This window comes from Ruditapes philippinarum, unplaced genomic scaffold, assembly GCF_026571515.1.
Source record: "Ruditapes philippinarum isolate M1 unplaced genomic scaffold, ASM2657151v2 ctg16685_1_1_1_1, whole genome shotgun sequence".
NCBI lineage: Eukaryota > Metazoa > Mollusca > Bivalvia > Venerida > Veneridae > Ruditapes > Ruditapes philippinarum.
This window is the reverse complement of record NW_026866879.1, coordinates 1-19673: the sequence shown is the minus strand read 5'-3', so window position 1 is coordinate 19673 and position 19673 is coordinate 1. Positions and strand designations below refer to the sequence as shown.

The following is a 19673-nucleotide window of genomic DNA, read 5'->3' as shown; positions in this document are numbered from 1 at the left end:
AACAAATGCTGAATCTCATAACTCAGTGGTGCCATAGACACTAGCAAACTGGAAAACAAAATATATACCATAAAGTCTTCTGTTATATAATATTATAATCATCATCTTAAATATCCAATTTATAAGTATCTAAATATGGCAATAATTCAAAACAAGAGCACCGCATAAACAGTTAATGATTTGAAGTTAAAAAGGGGCATAACTCCAAAAATACTGCTTTCAGAATTATGCCCCTTGTGTTACAACTGCATTTTTCACGATAAGAAATTATTCCAAAATTCATGTTGATATCTTTTTGAAGTTTTTGCATAACAACAACAACCATGACAACGATGACCCCGCAGAAAAGGTCGAGCTAAAAACTATTGCCTTATTAGCACTGGTACTAACCATTTGTAAACAAAGATTTGATCATGTCTCTGTGAAAATAACTATACAGGAAGTAAATATTGTTTATTTCTTTATGAAATTATTGTAGATATTTAAGCTTTTACAAAGCTACAAAGTTATTAATATAATTTTCAAGTTAAGAAAGTATTGTAATTAACCTGTAATTTTTGTTTAGCACCCTGGATCTTGTGGAAGCATCAAGACTAAGTAAACTCTCACATCTAATCAGGTCAACAGCTGACCCAGTTTCATTCTCGGCACACAAGCTCTTGTTATAACGGAGAAATTTAACAGTATCTCTCAATAACAGAGCATGAACAAAATATCTCCTAGCCTCTCCTTCAGCTTCAAAACCAACCTAAGAATATATAGCAGAGCAACAGTTTAGTTAAGAGTGACAAACTATATACACTAATTTTTTTCAGACAATAATCAGTTTTTCAGCAAATATAATAGTAGAGTATTGAATTAATTGGTGCATTTTTAATCCTGTCATCAATTGCATGTTTGTAGTTACGTACTGAAGTTTTACCATATCTTTATGAGTTTTTAATTTCAACAAACACACGATACCATGCTTGGATATGCAAGCACTAAGAAAAATACTGTTTTGTCTTAATTCCTACATATGTGTATTGACATGCTGTGAATTAGGTTATGAGAAAACAATACAATTCAACAGCATTTGGTTTGTTATTTGTTAAAAACGTCTCATAAATCTATAACATTAAGCCATTTAATTAACCTTTAGCCTTCTGTCAGCAGCCTACACACTTGACCAGTGCATACCATGCAATATTAATAGCAATATGAAATTTAAAAGAACAGTCCACCTAGTCTTGATCAACCCTGTCCCAAAATATGGTCTGCCCTGTCCAAACATAAGATCCGCCCTGTCACACGGTCCGCCCTGTCTGTATAATTCTATCAGATCATGGTCTGAACTGTTTGCTATTCAGTCATTACATATTTTTGAAATTTTCTCTAAAAATGGTGGTTTCCTCCAGATTGAGGGATGTAAGATATGAGCATGGTAAGAGTTAATAGTGTGAAAGAATTAATCAATACCTTTTCAAGTTCAGACAGAAAGCTGTCCAAAGACTCATCACTCAACTTTCCCACCTCAAACATAGTGACAGCATGACTCTTTAGGCCCTAGAAATATACAACAAAACAAAAGAAATATACAACAAAACAAACTTCTGAACAATTATATCAATCTTTAAGTACATGTATATGTTTTCTCAAATAGTTATACCTGAAATTTTGTTAAATTCTATTCTGTTTCATTTTCACCTACTAAATTCAATCTAAGAAAAGCAAGGAATGCTGGTGATTCTATTATTTATGCAGAAAGCTATAAGGTTCTATATGTCATCCTCAAGCTTACTTTCTTGACAAACTTTTACATGTGAATTATGAAGAAGCATTGCAATGCACAATTAGCGCCACAAAGGCTCTGGATTGCCTGCCTGACAAGCCACGGAAGAAAAAGGAATAATGTTATCTATAATAGAAGTTGAATTTGAAGCTGAACTTATCCTTGGAGAGAAATGACTTAATAACTTACAGGTGATAAATTACCCATCATGAGAAATGCAGTTAAAGTAGAATCAAACAGAAATGCAATTCTTTTAGTAGCACCAATTGAAACAGTATCTGAAATACAAAATCAAACAATATCTGTTTCATTACTGACTTTTAAATAATGCTGGTTTTGGAGAGAAAAGTCCAAAGTTTGTTCAGCAAAATAACTGCACAGAGTACACATCTTTATATAAACAATAAATGTTTGTCAAAATGATGTAAGTTACAGGTTAAACAGTTAGTGAAACTCCAACATTAAATGGTGTAAAAATAAGATGTTAAGTTACCCATAGATGATTCTAAGTTGACTAGGTCAGAAACTACAGTAGGTTTGGTAAGAGAGGAGGGGCTGGGTGGGTTCTCATTCACATCTGCCAGGGCATCTCCCCAATCTATAATCAACTGCTCTTGTGTTACTCTGAAATAATGTTTTAAAATAACTAGAAATTTTATTCTGAAGTGATTAAGGCCTGATAAAAATTTAGTAAGTCAAACTTTTAATTATGAACATTACCTGCAACAGATTCACAATGTTTCATTCATTTAATGTGGATCTTTCTACCAGGTGTCATGGAAAAGAGTTAAAAGCACATTATGCCTCAGAAACAAAAGAAAATATTTCATTCTTTAGCTTTTGGGAAATAAAATCATTTCTAGGGCATAATTGGCCTTTACAGTTGCTGTCTTTTCACTTATTAGGCATAAAATAATATCACTGTCGGTTTATTTTCTTTACAAATCTTAGGCTATTTATATAGAAATATGACATTCCGACAGTGAGGATATAGCTCACTAGTCAATAATTGTTTATTATGTTTTTTATAGTAGCTGTATATTATATTATTTATTGATGAACTTGTTGTCAATAAAAAATTTGCATTAATATAAATTCATTATGCACACTGCTGACAAAATAGAGGAGTACAATATTATGTGGTTCCTTGTCACTTTTGTTTCAAACATGCTGCATTTGCTTGATTAATCAGAACAACTATTCATTAAAGTACACAACCTCTATATACATATACATAAAGTAACTAACTTTTTATTTTGAGGTCGAAAATCTTTCCACGAAGGATGTAACTCATCCTCATTAACTTCTGATCCTTTCTTCTTAGCAAATCCAAGTCGACAATACATAGATACTGCCATCTGATATAGATATAACACTTTCATAAAAATAACATGTCAGAGCAACCCAAAATGTATAACCTACATGTAAGTTATGTTTATGAAATGTGAAATGTTTAGTTGAAAACGGTTGCCTGTTGATAGTTGGAGAAATTGAATTACACTTGAAACAGAGTATAATGTGTGTCACAGATGTGTTTTTAATGCAATAAAAACATGAAACAAAGTTTAATAGATAATTTCAAAAACAATATTTTACTGTATTTAATATAGTGAAATTTCAAAGTTTTTATTAGTTTTACACATCAAATATTTAACATCAACATTTAAAGAATTTATTTTACAGTACCAACATACCTTCACAAGTTGTAAATCAATCTGTAACACATTAGAGAGCTGAAAAATAACAAATAAAAATAAAATTTCTAAAATATGTCAAGATTTATCTCGTAACTACAAGAAATATCAAAATCAGAAAACATTAGAAATGTGTACCGTATGTATTATTCTGGGATACATTTTGAAAGAAGGAAACTGATAATCTTACTTTTTTGTCTAATTTCATTTGCTTCTAAATCCAAAAACAACAACTGTTTTATTGATGAAATTAGGTTTATAACAATGAAACCCAAAAAAGTTATTATTACCTCAGCAACAGTAGTATGTTCATCAATAGATACAAATATTTTATACAGTAATGTCTCAAAGTAATCCCCCAATACACGATTCATCACAAAGTTCTCCAGCGGTGGCACTGTAACAAAATCAAATGATACGAAAGGTAAAACTTTAGCTAACTTTAAAAATCAATCCATTTTATCTTATTAAATTCAACTCTTTATTTTTTAGGATCAGTAACATCAGCACTGACAAGATAATTAAACAACCTTCCAGACCTGAGGTACCCCTGTGTAAATTATTTCAGACAATGAAAGGTAGTCAAGAACAACCAACTTTCCAAGAGATACCTGACCAGCTGTTGTTTTAAGAACCTACAATTATCAGTGACATGTTACTTGATGTACTCTATCACAATGGTCCTCTCAATATACATAATATGATATATGAACTTTAGATATAACCATTGTCTTGTAAGTAAACAAGGATTTATTTTTCATTGATTATAAATCTAGTAATAAATATAGAAACAAAATTCATTTGTATGTTCACATTATATCTCTTTTTTACGACACCAAGCAACGTCAACAGTTAATAAGAGTGACTATAAGTTGTTGATGACAAAAGTCGTGATAATACTGAAAACATTCAGATACCAAATTAAGAAAACTTATATAAGGAATATGGACTTACATATGATAAAGTCATCATCCTGTATAGGAACATCCAAGTATACAAGTCCCCGTCTATATAAACCTTTAAATATAAACACATCTTTTCACAGTTTAAGATGATTTTTTTAATTTCTTGAACATAAGGATATACAACTAGTTATCTGGCAGGATGCGAACCTACAGCTGTGAGGGGCAAGTGGTTTGAAATAAACAACCTTAACTACTCTGCTACCCACACCTATAATATCTTATGATGACCTACAAGCTCAACAATGGTAGAAGACCTAAGATGCACCCAGATACATTATTTTAGGCAAATGCAGGCATCTAACTTATCTAAGCAGAACCAAAGACCTGCATAACTTCTCAAAATTCATTGACTGGATTCAAACCTTTAGTGAGGGGCAAGTGATATAAAGTCCTAGACCTTAACAACTGTGCCACCAAGGTAATACTGGTAATAAATAAGGACATCCATACCTTATTATATACCTAACAACTTGTACAACTTTATAAAACAGGGCTTTTTTCTTCTATAGCATGGATAGTTTAAAGGCCTCTTTCTCTCTGTAAAATTCTTTAAAATCATGCAGTATTCCTCTAAAAATTCAAAGTCTTTTCTTCTCCTTTGGTAAAAAAAAAATGAGTTATTCTTCCCCAAATTAAAGGGAAGGGGCCCAATTCTCTACCTGTGAAAAAAGCCCTCTGAAACAAAAAAATATTCAAACTATTTTTACAAAATACAGTAAACCCAAAATGATCTTTGAGTCACTCTGGTGATTGTCATTAGATGTGGTAAACTTTTTATCAAGAAATCATTTCAATTTTTCCTTTAAAGCTGACTCAAATTTACAGTTACATTTTAATGATATAAAATAAGCTGAGAGAAATACAAGGAGACATTGATGTACATACTGTGTAATAATTTATAGTTGAGCTCTCCAGCTGGTTGGGAACCAAGGTCTATGATCCTATCTATCATATTCTTCTCTGCTGTTGAACATAACTGAAAGACATAAAACTTATTAATCAGCCTTACTTCACTACAAAACATACATTGTTTTTATACACTTTCCATCCATATGGTTACTTAGTTGAATGGGTAAAATGCTCTGGAGTATTCAAAATTTCAAATAGATAAAAAAATACCATAAAAATCTTTATTTTGTGAAATAAAAATGGATTTCAAAATTTTAAAATATTTCTAAATAAATTTTAACATTTTTACTAATGATTTACAGGTAAATTATGCAACAATCGCACAGAAAAACCTTAAATACTTGTATATTGTTAGACATAGCAGGTTATATATTTAAAAACTTTCACAATAAGCAAATCCCTTCCAACTGAACTCATAGGCAGGAACTTTTTTATCTTTTTGTTTTATCTTCTTAGAGGTCATAAATATATATAAACCAAAAGCCTTGACCATTTATTTATAATCCACCAATTAGAGACTTTGACCATTCATAACACATATGAATCAAAATCCATTCTTATTTCATCTTAGATACATGTATATTCTAAAATAAAAACACCTTAGTTCTATATTATAATATTATAATTATAGAAACAATAAGCCACCAATTAGAGAAATGCTATCATCAACTTACTCTGATATCATCCTCTGTTATAAATCCTATATTAGCCATCCACCATGGATCTATAGCCACTGTTTCTACAGGTTTTGTTGGGAGTAAATCTTTTGGAGGCTTCTTTCGAAAAAATTTCTGAAAGTTCCATTTATAAATTTGATACATTTTATAGTTAGAAAATTTTACTAATTCAAAGGCATTTAATCCTTTCAATGAATGGCCTGACTGTTTTATAACAAATAAATGAATAACCTGAAGAATGGAATATAGTACCCGAAACCGGTAGTTAGAATAAATACATAAACCGACCTGGTGTTTTATTGTGTTGTTCTCCCCTCCTTATCTTTTAATTTCACAAATAAATGAAGAATCTTGATGAATTTTATTTGCACCAAAATGAAAATATTTACAAGAATTTGATGGTATGGCTATTTTTATAAAGGTGAAATAAACCACAATTTTAAACATATTTATGTAAAAAAGAAGGAACAAAAATTCACAATTTTACCTTAGAGGATCTGCACTGATTCATTAAATCAATGTATTGGTTTCTACCAATCCCCAATAACCTAAGACCTGAAAAATATAAATGATGGCAAGATTATTTTTTTTGATACTTACCAAATTTGTAAATAAGTCCTTAGGGAGAAAACTGTTTTTGCCTCATTTATAATAAGAAACTTAAAGGTTTCCAGCCAAAATAACATGTTTTTCTCATTTAAATATAATTTGATATGTAGAAAACAATAAACATATTAAAACTACTGTTTAACATTTCCTTACATTTTTTGTAACCTGAATTGTAATTTCAGCCACTCTTTCAAGTGATGATGTAGGAATATTCCTCACATGAAAAAAGTCACATGGTATTCAGATATAATATTTTATACTTACAATCTGCGGCAGTAAAGTTTGGTAATGAGTCATAGCTTCTTTCCTGTGACATTATGTCTGACATCATGTTGATGTAGTATATAAATGGTGTAACTCTCAGTCCCTTCACAACTACATCAGATAGGTGATAGGGATATAGCATCAGATGATCCTGGCTGTATTGTAACAACTCCTCATAGTATCGTCTCTCATTATCCTTCCTTACAGTCTTTACTATAATTGTATAAAATTTATGATACACTAACGAATATAATATAATACCTAATGTTACAAAGTCCAGACTATCAATGACATGTTATTAAAATATCAATACTAGTTACCAGTCCTAGAAAATACCATTTTTTCAACATTTTTAATGAATTTGTATTTGTTTACAAAAAACAAATTATTTAAACTAATCAGCATACATTCTCTTTCAAACTGAAGGCTTTCTAAATTTACTTTAAATGAACCTTCAATGTATCTTTCATTCCCCTTACATAACACTAAACATACATACAACTATTTGATACATTCATATAAATCAATATGGCCCTTCAATTCTGAGTAAATTAAGATTTAAAAGTCACAAATCATAATAAATTCTAACTATTTTTTCAAAACAAATAAAACAGTCTTACCAAGATTTGTTTTAAATCTCAGCTGATTGTTGACACTAAACTGCACCACTGCCTTTTCATATTCCTTCTGTGAATTTCCTAGTATCTAACATATAAAAAGAAGCTTAACTGGATAGGAAAAGCAAAAACTAACATATTTCTGATATTATCAAATTAGATAAAATCAAATCATAGTAACTAAGTAAAGGGAAATCACAGGCATTCTGAAAGTCTAAAAAGAAATGCTTAATACTCAAATTCAATTTCTTTCATTTGTAAACTACTAAACTGATGCATTTTAATGGACTTCAAATGTGTGTATCTAAATTTTTGGTATAGAAATGATTTCAATAATAAGCATTTTCACAGAGATTGTATTGTAACACAGTATGCTAAGCAGTTTCAAATTAAGGCTTTCAGAACCAGATATGCCTGTATTTTTTTCTTTAAAATTCATCCCTTTTTTTACAACAAAAGTTACAATAAGATATTAATGCCTCATGCTTCATAAATCTGTTTAGAGTGATCTAGAAGTAGTATATATGTGAATGGCAAGATGTTGTTTGGTTCAAAATAAAAGTTTAAATATTTCCAAATGGATCTTTTTACCAGCTATTGCATAATGCTTGTCAAATATTTTGACATTTTCAAATCTACTTTTTTTTCAAACTAATTTTAGAAATTAAAGCAGTGTTTAAAGATTTAAAGACAGATTAAAGATTTGTTAATATAATAATTTACTGGGTATTGCAGTAAACATCTAGTTTACTAGCAGACCCTGGAATATAAACAATATTTGCATGCTAGCTTAATTATAAGGGGCTGTTGCCCCCCTATTTCCCTATATTTTTACATTTTTATTTCTTTTAACTAAAACTAAACTAGGAATAAAACATTGTAGCATTAAATTAATAACAGCATAATACACCCATTGACAGTCTCTATATGAACTAGTCGTAAAAAAACGGGGTATATCGAGTGAAAAATACAAGTTATTCCCATTATCTTTGATTAAAATTGATATCTCTAATTCTAAAACATTACAAATTTAGCTGTTTTTAAACTGCTAGTTGTAATATGAGACTGTTTATATAAATGTATACATGCGCATGCTTAGAAATAACCTAACACAGGTGCTTCAGATATCATGTGTTTAACCTTTTGAAAGGCTCTATCATGTTGCTCTTCCCAGCAGAATTCGACATCTTTTCTCAAGAGGCTCCTGAGGGGAGCTGTCGCATCCGCGAGATTTGGTGCAAATTTTGCAAGGTAATTAACCATACCTAAAAATGTTTCTAACTTTGGCCTCGTATTTGGAGAACCTATTTCACTTATAGCTTTGACTTTGGACTGGTCTGGTTAAAGACCATTCTTGCTTATTACATGACCGAAAAATGGTACTTCTTGTACACCAATTTTGCATTTATCTGGGTTTAATTTGACACCCTTTTCTCGTGCGCGCTCAAACACGTGCTTTAGATTTTTATCATGTTCTTCCTGTGTGCGACCGTATACAAGAATATCGTCGACTATTGCAGTTACGCCCGATAGTCCTTCGAGAATTTCGCTTATTTTCTGCATAAATAAGTCACCAGAAGCCGATATACCAAACGGAAGTCTAAGCCATCTATACCTTCCGAACGGCGTGTTAAACGTAGTTAGCATTGACGAACGTTTGTCAAGCTGTAAGCTCCAATATGCATGCGTTATATCAAGAATACTGAACATTGATGCGCCATTAAGTTTTGAAGTAATATCTTCTAAAGTAGGCATGGGAAAATGCGGTCTACGAATTGCCTCATTTAATGCTTTAGGGTCAAGGCATATTCGTAATGCCCCAGTTTTGGGTTTTTCTAATATCATCAATGTTTAAACTTTTAAAACATATTTTTAATATTGAATGTCTGTTTGTTATGATATACAATCAAATGCTTTTATTAAAAGAAGAGAGATGTAATATGAGACTGTTTATATAAATGTATACATGCGCATGCTTAGAAAGTAGTCCAACAGTTCTTGTTAAGAGATTATCTTCAGTATTAAACTTGTAGTCATAGAACACACTTGTGTATCTTATTTCTCATTTGAGTTATATGTTTGTCTACTTGTGATATACTCATATACAAAACCACATAACATTACACTAGTGTGGGGTGATTTAATGTCCAATTTTTAAATTTATCGCATGGCTGTGAGCTTTTCCTTTGTTCTTTCTAACCCATTATACTCAGTACACTTTGATGAGCATTTCAAAACTGTATTGATATATAACAGTACAGTTTTTTCATTGATTCATATAGGAAAAAAACTCGACTGTTATATATTGGTCGAGTTCTTTTCGTACCTTGTATATATCAATACAGTTTTTTCATAGAGGCTCCAATGGGGCAGTGGTAACGACCATTCCCAGTAGCAAAAAAAAACAACAAAACACATAAAATAATAAAAAAATGAAATCAATAAAATAAAATAAAATAAATATATAAATACAATGAAAAATATAAACAAAGATAATTAATGAAATGAAAAAAGCCCTTTAATCTTAAATCAATCTTGGTAACAGTATACAATCCGCCTCTTATATTGGATGTCTTTTGTATATTTTTTTGCGGCAGCGAAAACAACTTGAAAAACTGCCTTATGATAAATAACTGTAATGTAGCTAACGATTAATTTATTTATTTGTTTCTATACAAAAAAGAAAACATTATGCCATTGCGATAAAACAGTTATAGTATATGAAACTCGTTAGTTACGGGGGTATAACACTGGCTGGGGCGACATCTCGGGATGTTTCTGCAAAAAAAAATTGTCTCGGCCTAACGGCCTCGCCATTTTTTAGCAGAAACACCCCTTGATGTCGCCCCAGCCAGTGTTATACCCTCGTAACTAACTCGTTTCATATACTATAACTATTACTTATTTCACCAAATTCAAATAGAAAGTTTGTGAATAATAATCTTAGCTTTAACTCAGTATATATTTCAACATATCGTTTGACATTTAAAGGTGTCTAAATTTATGGTTAAACCTACAAGTCAGACTATTTTAGTTTTTACATACTATTTATACAGTGAGATACGCATTCAGTTATCTTTACTTGCAAATCAAGAATAGCCTGTCATCTGCTAGTTCTGAAACTGTCAATGGGTGTATTACAAACTTGATTATTTCTGGGGTCTGCTAAACTATATAGATTCTACCCCAGTTTTGCTTTAAAAAAAACATTTAACTTTTTGATAAACTGGAATTGGGGTACATTGTTATAAATACAGAGTCGCGACTGTGAATGTGACATAGCTAACAGTACTGTAGATACAATTAATAGTGACCCTGACCCATGATCTTGTTCCACCATTATAGACTTTTAACATGAGGCATTTTCCTCATCCATAATCTTGTTGTTTTTTTAATTTCATTCTGATTGATCTGATTAGTAAAAAAGAGAGCCAGGATCTTTCTGCAGACTGTTCAGCCATTTACATTTTGGACCATTATAAAATGAAACCAACAGATGTATGGTGTAGAGTTATAGTACTCCCCGCGGGTACCGCGTCCTTGCCCATTCCGGTGTAATCAGAAAATGTGTTTCTTTACATACTGAACGGGACCAATCGAATGTTTCCACCATTAATGTGAAAGTGGAAGTGCTGCTTTTTTTAATTTGGATAAAAATTGTATGAAATATTTTCATTTTAAATAAATTTCTGTCATTGATAGGAAAATCCAAAACTACCCGAGTGTGTTGGAAATACTTTTTTATTTTACCCCACATATTCCAGTTAAACTGATATTTTCATGTTCTGACAAGTGCAGGTCGTCTGCTGAAACTGCAGTGACGTCATATTTAATTAAAAAAATTCTACTGAAGCCAAAAAGGGCCATCAATTTACGTACCACGGTACCATAGTGCTTTCTGTTTTAGCTGCCATTCAAAACATGGCTGAATGACCATAGATGTTTCTAATTTAAATCATTGAGTTATTCCATGAATGACAGGTGTATTTTCAAGGCAAGATGCGACAGTTAAACACAATTTATTAAATAGTAAATAAAAGTTCTTTTTATGTATACAATTTGCTGGAAATAATAAGAACAGTGGTACCATAGGGGACCATCCTATATCAGTGTATATGTAAGGTAAACTTTTCTGGAAGCTTGTTGTTACATTAACTTTAGCTTATAAAGTTGGAATGTTAGGCATTATATGTGGTGGCGCGATAGCTCAGTTGGTTAAACCACTGACTATCACTCCTGAGGTCCCGGGTTCGATCCTGGGTTACACCCTTGGGATTTTTCAGAGACACTTTCAGTGTTTCCCACCTACATAGAGGTGTACTGGTAAGAAATCCAGGAAATCCTCGCATGTATCAGTGCTATACACTGGGCATGTAAAAGAACCAAGGGGTCTATTCAATAAGAGCTAGGGACTGGTTCCCGGATTCCCTTGTATCTTAAAGCTGTTTCTTAAATGTATACAATGTATACCTGCCTGTAACACTCGTAAGAGGGGTTGGCAGTATCCAGAGATAGATAGATAGATAGATTATTTGTTTTATTTTTGGATTCTTAGCATATGAGATCAAATAAAGCTTTAAATTATATTGTTATAACAGTTATAAGGAAGAAAGTAGGATGTTCCGGGTAAAATTGACCAACCTGTTTGACATTGGCAGGAAGTTTTGACCATGAGTGATTTTGCCTAATGTGGTTTTCAACGTCTGCATTCATTTTGATTTGAATAAATGCAATTTCAATGTATGTCAGTGGCCTTTTCTAATTAATTGAGTAAACTTTTGGCCCTCCCCTGCCTTTTTCTGCCATGTTGGATATTTCAGACCGAGGCTGTCAAACTTTACCATGTTAAAACCGCAACTATTGGTTCATTAAAAACTACCTGCCAGTTTTCGACCAATGAACACATTCCTATCATAATTTATATGGTAGCAAGTTGTTGACAAATGGCGACAGTATTTTTTCTTTGGAAGAAACTGTGATATTTAGCCTTGAACAGCCTATTGTAGAAAAAGGTTAATATCTTTACTTAATTAAAACTTTGTTTAATTGACCATTACGATTTAAGCGTAATATTCTATGTTTTTGTCAAGCAACAGCATTATGTCTTCTTGATGTCCGTCTTTATCTCCTAATTTCGCGACGCAAATATTTGCTACACTTTAGAATCTGTTCCCAGCAATTTTTATCCCCCGCCGAAAAGGCGGCGGGGGATATAGAAATGGAAGTGGCTAGCCGTACGGGCCCGTACGGCTAGCCAAAAGTTCTAGCCGTACGTGAGTCACGTACGACTAGCCAGGACACACTGTATTGGCTAGCCGTACGGCACTTTTCAAAAATAAATATTGAAGGCGAAAGTGCATATGTTAATTATGACTTTAAGCGAGGGTTTTAGTCAAGAATGTTTACATTTTAGATCAACGTGTTGGCTACAGTAAATAATTTACTTTGTCATCTCAAGACGTCAAGAAAAAATAGCGTTTGGTTGCAGTTAAACAACATGAATTGAAATAGTTTACAAAATTTGATAATAATCTATTTTTGTTTCATTAAGTTTAATTTTTAAACTGAAAAAAAAACACCGAAAAAAATTGTTGCTGGGCTCTGATAATTGCGTCAATTACTGCCGGTATAGAAGTTTGTTAAGAAAAGTTTGCATTATGAAATTATTTTTCCTTTTCACCGTTTTTTTTTTTAATATTCTTTTTATTTATTTATTTACTTCCCTCCGATCATTATTTATTCGTTATAACATGCAACTTTGACATTCAATTTTATTAAGATAGATTATACAACGCTTACTCGTATTTATTTTTTTGTGCAAAATTGCGGAGCATCTTTATTAAAGTGAACACACTAGGACAAATGCGGAGATTTGATTAAAATCGTTGTTTAAAGACACAAAATAACAAATGCATTTTCGACTTCCATATAATTTTGAAAAGTGCCGTACGGCTAGCCAATACAGTGTGTCCAGGCTAGTCGTACGTGACTCACGTACGGCTAGAACTTTTGGCTAGCTTCCTATAGAAATAGTCTCCGTCCGTCCGACCTTCCGTCCGACATTTTTGTCCGGAGCATATCTCTAAAAGTATTTGAGTAATCAACTTGAAACTTCATAGGTGGATAGACCTCATTGAGGAGGAGTGCAGTGCACAAGAATGATAACTCTACCCTGCATAATTTTTGAGTTATTGCCTTTTGTTATTTTTCAAAATTGATTTTTGTCCAGAGCATAACTCCAAAAGCCTATGAGATATCAAAATGAAACTTCATAGGTGCATAGATCTCACTCAGGAGGTGTGCAGTGCACAAGAATGATAACTCTACCTTTCATAATTTTAGAGTTATTGCCCTTTGTTATTTTTCATACCTAATTTTTCACCCGAGTGGAGCATAGCTCAAAAGTGTTTGAGATGTCAACATGAAATGTCATAGGTGGATAGATTTTATTGAGGAGGAATGCTGTGCACAAGAATGATAACTCTTCCCTGTACAATTTTTTAGTTATTGCCCTTTGTTATTTTTCAAAATTGATTTTTGTCCAGAGCATAACTCTAAAAGCCTATGAGATATCAACATGAAACTTCATAGGTGCATAGATCTCACTCAGGAGGTGTGCAGTGCACAAGAATGATAACTCTACCTTTCATAATTTTGAGTTATTGCCCTTTGTTATTTTTCATACTTAATTTTTCACCTGAGTGGAGCATAACTCAAAAAGTGTTTGACATATCAACATGAAATGTCATAGGTGGATAGATTTTATTGAGGAGGAATGTTGTGCACAAGAATGATAACTCTTCCCTGTACAATTTTTGAGTTATTGCCCTTTGTTCTTTTTCATACTATTTTGTCCGGAGCTTATCTCAAAAAGTATTTGAGGTATCAACTTGAAACTTCATAGGTGGATGGATCTCATTGAGGAAGAGTGCAGTGCACAACAATGATAACTCTACCCTGCATAATTGTTTAGTTATTGCCCTTTTTTTATTTTTCAAAATTAATTTTTGTCCAGAGCATAACTCAAAAGGCCTTTGAGATATCATTATGAAACTTCATATGTGCATAGATCTAACTCAGGAGGTGTGCAGTGCACAAGAATGATAACTCTACCTTTTATAATTTAAGAGTTATTGCCCTTTGTTCTTTTTCATACTTAATTTTTCAATTCAATTTTTTCTCAAAAAGTATTTGAAGTATCAACTTGAAACTTCATAGGTGGATAGATTTTACTGAGGAGGGATGCAGCACACAAGAATGATAACCTACCCTGCATTATTTTTCATTTATTGCCCTTTGTTATTTTCAGCCATCAGTATTCACATAGGTTTCAAATCTGTAATCACTATAGCCATCAGTTTTCATTACCAAAAGACCTCTTAAAATGGAATTATTCTGCTGTACTACATATACATTCTTCCAATGAGCAAACACATTCGGCGGGGGATGGCCATGTTGACATGGCTCTTGTTAACATTATGATTTTACCCTACTTCAATATTCATGTTTCTCTACAAAATCACTCTAATTCTAGGGTCAGGGTTAGTGTTTAAGGGTTATTCGTTTACAAAGGTTAGTATGGATTTTGCTGCGGACAGATTCTAATCATAATGCTCCCAAATATAATATTGTGCTTCCGTTACTTCATGTTACTTAACACTTGAAACAAGAAGGAAATCAAACAATGAAATTTCTGTTCAAAAAGTTAAATAGTCATAAGTAGCAACATTTGGTTATTTTTCTGCAGTATAACACAAGGAAACAACAACATATTCTATCAAAATCAGATTTAATTGTCAAGACATAGATCATAGGTTAGTCATTTTGAAACTTCTACTTCTATGTTGAGCTCGTCTGTAAATCTGCTGTGCAGACATCAGCGACGAGTGGTGATGTGAATTGTGCTCCATAAAAACGTGGGCTAAAAACCTGCCCCCCATGTGCGGCACCAGGCGTTCGAGTTAAAATAATGTGAAAACGTAGTGTGAAGTAAAATCCAAACATGTTTATACACTATATACACGATGTTTAATAATTTACTCAAATACGTAAGACTGGACAGCAGTCTTAAAACTGTCCAGATTGTCCATAGTTGTGGTAGGTTGTTCCAATAAGGCACAGTTCTTGGAAAGAATGAATGTTTGTACGCATTAAGTCTGCAGTGATAAGTGACAAACTTTACCGAGTGTGTGTATCTTGTTGATAGTTGTGGGTGGTATTCAACTGGTACAGCCACCAGGTTATTAAAACACTTTATACATGAGAATTAAGTCCGCACACTGACAACGTTGTTCAAGTGTTGGCCATTTTAGTTCGTGTAGCATTGATGATACGCTAGATGGATTATTATGGTTGTATGGCTTATTCATGACGAATCTTGCCGCGTTCCGTTGTATTTGTTTGATTTTCTTTGAAGTATTTAGTTGTTGAGGGTTCCAAATTGGTGACGCATATTCCAGTTTAGGTCGAACCAAAGTTTGATTAGCTCTTTCTTTTACTATGGTGGGACAGTGTTTTAAGTTCCGTTTGATAAAACCAAGAGTGCTAGAAGCTTTTGCTGTGATTGAATTGATGTGTAGGTTGTATTTCAGAGTATCTGCTAGTCCAACTTCCAGATATGGATGGTTTTTAACAACATGTAGTGATTGATTTTTCATTTTGTAGTCAAAAACAGATTTGTTACGTTTATTTGTTATTGACAGGGTCGCACATTTATCAACGTTAAATTCCATTTGCCAGATATTACTCCAATCAACTAAAGTGTCCAGGTCTTTTTGCAAAATATTATGATCTTCACTGGTGAGTATGGGTCTATAAATTACACAGTCGTCAGACTATAGGCGAATCGATGACTTAATATCAGAAGCGATGTCGTTGATATATAGTAAAAACAATGCAGGACCAAGCACGGTTCCCTGAGGCACGCCCGATGTTACCAGTGACGGTCTTGAAGATTCTCCGTCTACTACCACTCGTTGATAACGACCGTTAAGGAATTCATTAATCCACAAATTGGTTTCATTGCGTATACCATAATGTTGCATTTTCACAGAGAGTCGCTGATGTGACACTTTATCGAAAGCCTTAGAAAAGTCAAGCACCGCCATATCAACCTGGTGACCATAAGATTAACACTACGAGCAATGTCATCTGTAGTTAATAAAAGTTGAGATTCACACGAGCGTTTAGCCCTGAACCCATGTTGGTTTTCGTGAAGAATGTTCTGGCTGTCTAAATGGTTCATTACTTGCGAAACTATTATATGTCCAATCATTTTAGAAACAACTGCAGTTAAACTAACAGGGCGAAACAGTGTGTTATCATTTAAATCATGATAAATGATGATACACGCTTTTTTTGCATGGTTCAGTTAAAATTTGTAAATGTTAATATGAAATTAGGCGAAGCCTACCTATGAACAGGGAAGTTGGTTAAAATAATCATTCATTTTTTATGTTTTAAAGATGTCATTCGGTATTTCGTGCACCGGTTCCTTTTTCACTCAGATTAATATTGAGCCAAAAAGTTGAGATTGTTCCATTATCAGAATACACTGTCTGTTATCATTGAGTTACATTGAAAATAACGGTACCCAACTAGATATGAAACTGAAAATTTCACTGATAGGTATAGAAAATGATATATTTTTTTATTGTTTTATGTTTGATTTAGATATATATACATGTAGTCTATAGCCAGGCAAGCCAAATCCTGGGCCCACTTCGCAGTCTTTGACTTCCTAGTATAATTTTCTCAATTTTGAATATATAAACTATATTTACTTTGTTGTTGATAGTTATACCCCCGCACAACAAAGTTGTAAGGGGGGTATACTGGAATCAGGTTGTCCGTCCGGCCGTCCGTCGGTTTTTTTCTTGTCCGCCCAATAACTTAAGATTCCTTTGACCCACAGTCTTCATATTTGGCATGGAGGTTAGTCATGATTAGTAGATGACCCCTATTGATTTTGAGGTCACCAGGTCAAAGGTCAAGGTCACAGGGGCCTTGACTTCAAAAAGCTTGTCTGCCCAATAACTTAAGATTCCTTTGACCCACAGTCTTCATATTTGGCATGGAGGTTAGTCATGATTAGTAGATGACCCGTATTGATTTTGAGGTCACCAGGTCAAAGGTCAAGGTCACAGGGACCTTGTCAAAATAAAGCTTTTCCCCTCAATTGCTTCAGAATGCCTGTCCAGAGTGTATTGATTTTGACATTTTCACATTTGAAGCATGTAGAATACATAACTTAGCAATGCACTGGCTAAGTAACCTCAGATTTGGCATGGAGGTTGTCCTTGAGTTCTAAATGGCCACTGTTGATTCTGACAAAGTGGTATGCGGGGGTATTCACGCCATGATAGTGGCAGTTCTAGTTTCAACTGAGTTTAACAAGAAAAATAAAAAAACAACATATTTCAGCTCATGGAGTCTTTAATAGACTGGTCTCGGCATGCTACAATACAAACTAATAATCTTCACCTCATGGTAAACTCTAATTTGGAATTCATTTTGAATACACTGTAGTAATAAATTTGTAATACTAAGTGTCACACAAGGAACTTAGTAGTGACCCAGCTATAATGTTCAGGATCAAAAGGCATACACTAAATTTTCCTCTGCATCTGCTCCCTAGTGTACCAGAAATCAATTTTTGTAGTTTTAAAATTAGAAAATTGAATTTATTTTGCAGGATTTTTCTTAAACAAAATGGGAGAGTTACAAGGAGATATGATGACAGATGATAATACAAATGTATTACATCAAACCTTCAAACAGTATGACAGACTTGGTAAAGGAGAGTTAGCTCCTCATGAAGTACAAAGTTTACATGGTGACATCAGAATGGGTGGTATTAGCTATCCACAGGTAAAAGTAACATTAATTGTTTGTTAATTTCTGCCTTAATATACATGTATACTACATTGACAATGACTTTTATATTTGCTACTGTAAATAAAATCTTATGTATACAGTATTGTATAATTATATAATTAGCTCACACTATAAAATGAAATAATATGATTTATATAAATTATAAATGTTAATATTATTAATCTTCATGTACATAATTTATACAAGAACCCTTTTTAATTAAAATTGCATTTAAAAGTATACAACTGAACAGGAATGAATTCATTCTAAGGTTTTTTTATATAAGAATACTGTTTTAATGTTTTTATACAGGTTCTTGCCAGTATGAAGTATGTCTGTGCTACACATGATACATGCACTGAGGATGAACTGTTTAACCTCCTACAGGAAATGGACCGCAGGTTCTTCTTGCTGCAAGATCTCCGCTGGGAATTTTCCTTGTTGGATCGGGATCAGCGTGACACTATAACCATTGAACAGGCTAGGTTTGTCTGTTCCTATAAAGCATAATAATTAAAGCATACAATTTATAATAAAGTACAACCTCTACAGTACAATCACCTCTTTACAACAAGAGTGTGTCTTGTGTCTTGTATGAATTCTTATTGATGCAACATATTTAATTAAATACATGTATCCCTTCATTAGCAATGTGTGTTTTGTTTAATTTGTAAGTTATAATAGTAAATAAAAAATGATGGTAATTATATAGATGGAAGGGTTTTTATCTAACTGTTTTGTTTCCAACAGTTGTGATTCATTTACTAACTGTAACATGAAAATGGGTTAAAATTTGTGTATAACTGCATTTATATCAATGGCTATTCTGTGATGGAATTAAATTTGGTTAGATTTATTCAAATCATTTGCTTGGTTCAATTAACTTTCTAAATGCTAATTAATTTAAAGAAATCTTAAACTTCTTGTTTTTATACTGATCCTTCAGAAGCATTGATTTTAATAGTTAAGTGTTAGGGATTACTTCTACTTAATTTTATGAGAGGTATTGCACTTTCCATTTTATCTTATGAACAGACTCTATTAAACCAAGTCTGCAATTTTCACCCACCTGTTTTTGGTTCCATTGCTCTCGGGGATCTCCCTTTACTAAATTCTAATTCTTTGTTATTTCACAAGGTGGATGGTTCAAGCTGTTCATGGAAAGAATTTTTCGAAGAGAAAATGGGCAGACTTTTTACGCAAGCGAGCCATTCCTGGTACACGGGTAGCATTTCAGGAGATTGAGGTACTGCTGTGCAATGTGAAGAGCAGTTTAGATGTTCTCAAAGATA

At 32.8% G+C, this 19673-nt stretch overlaps 1 protein-coding gene across 1 annotated transcript; it reads right to left on the bottom strand.

The window, feature by feature from the left end:
• Positions 1-9: 9 nt before the first annotated feature.
• Positions 10-12333, bottom strand: LOC132734107 (protein FAM91A1-like; the record flags this gene model as incomplete). The annotated part of the gene is made up of 15 exons (XM_060720827.1): positions 12148-12333; positions 7510-7594; positions 6890-7102; positions 6504-6571; positions 6014-6130; positions 5316-5406; positions 4420-4482; positions 3756-3862; positions 3466-3504; positions 3020-3129; positions 2265-2395; positions 1961-2049; positions 1459-1545; positions 549-748; positions 10-48 (listed from the first exon to the last, which is right to left on the bottom strand). Coding segments are annotated over exons 1-15 (1511 nt in total), but the record flags the coding sequence as incomplete, so codon positions are not given.
• Positions 12334-19673: the final 7340 nt, after the last annotated feature.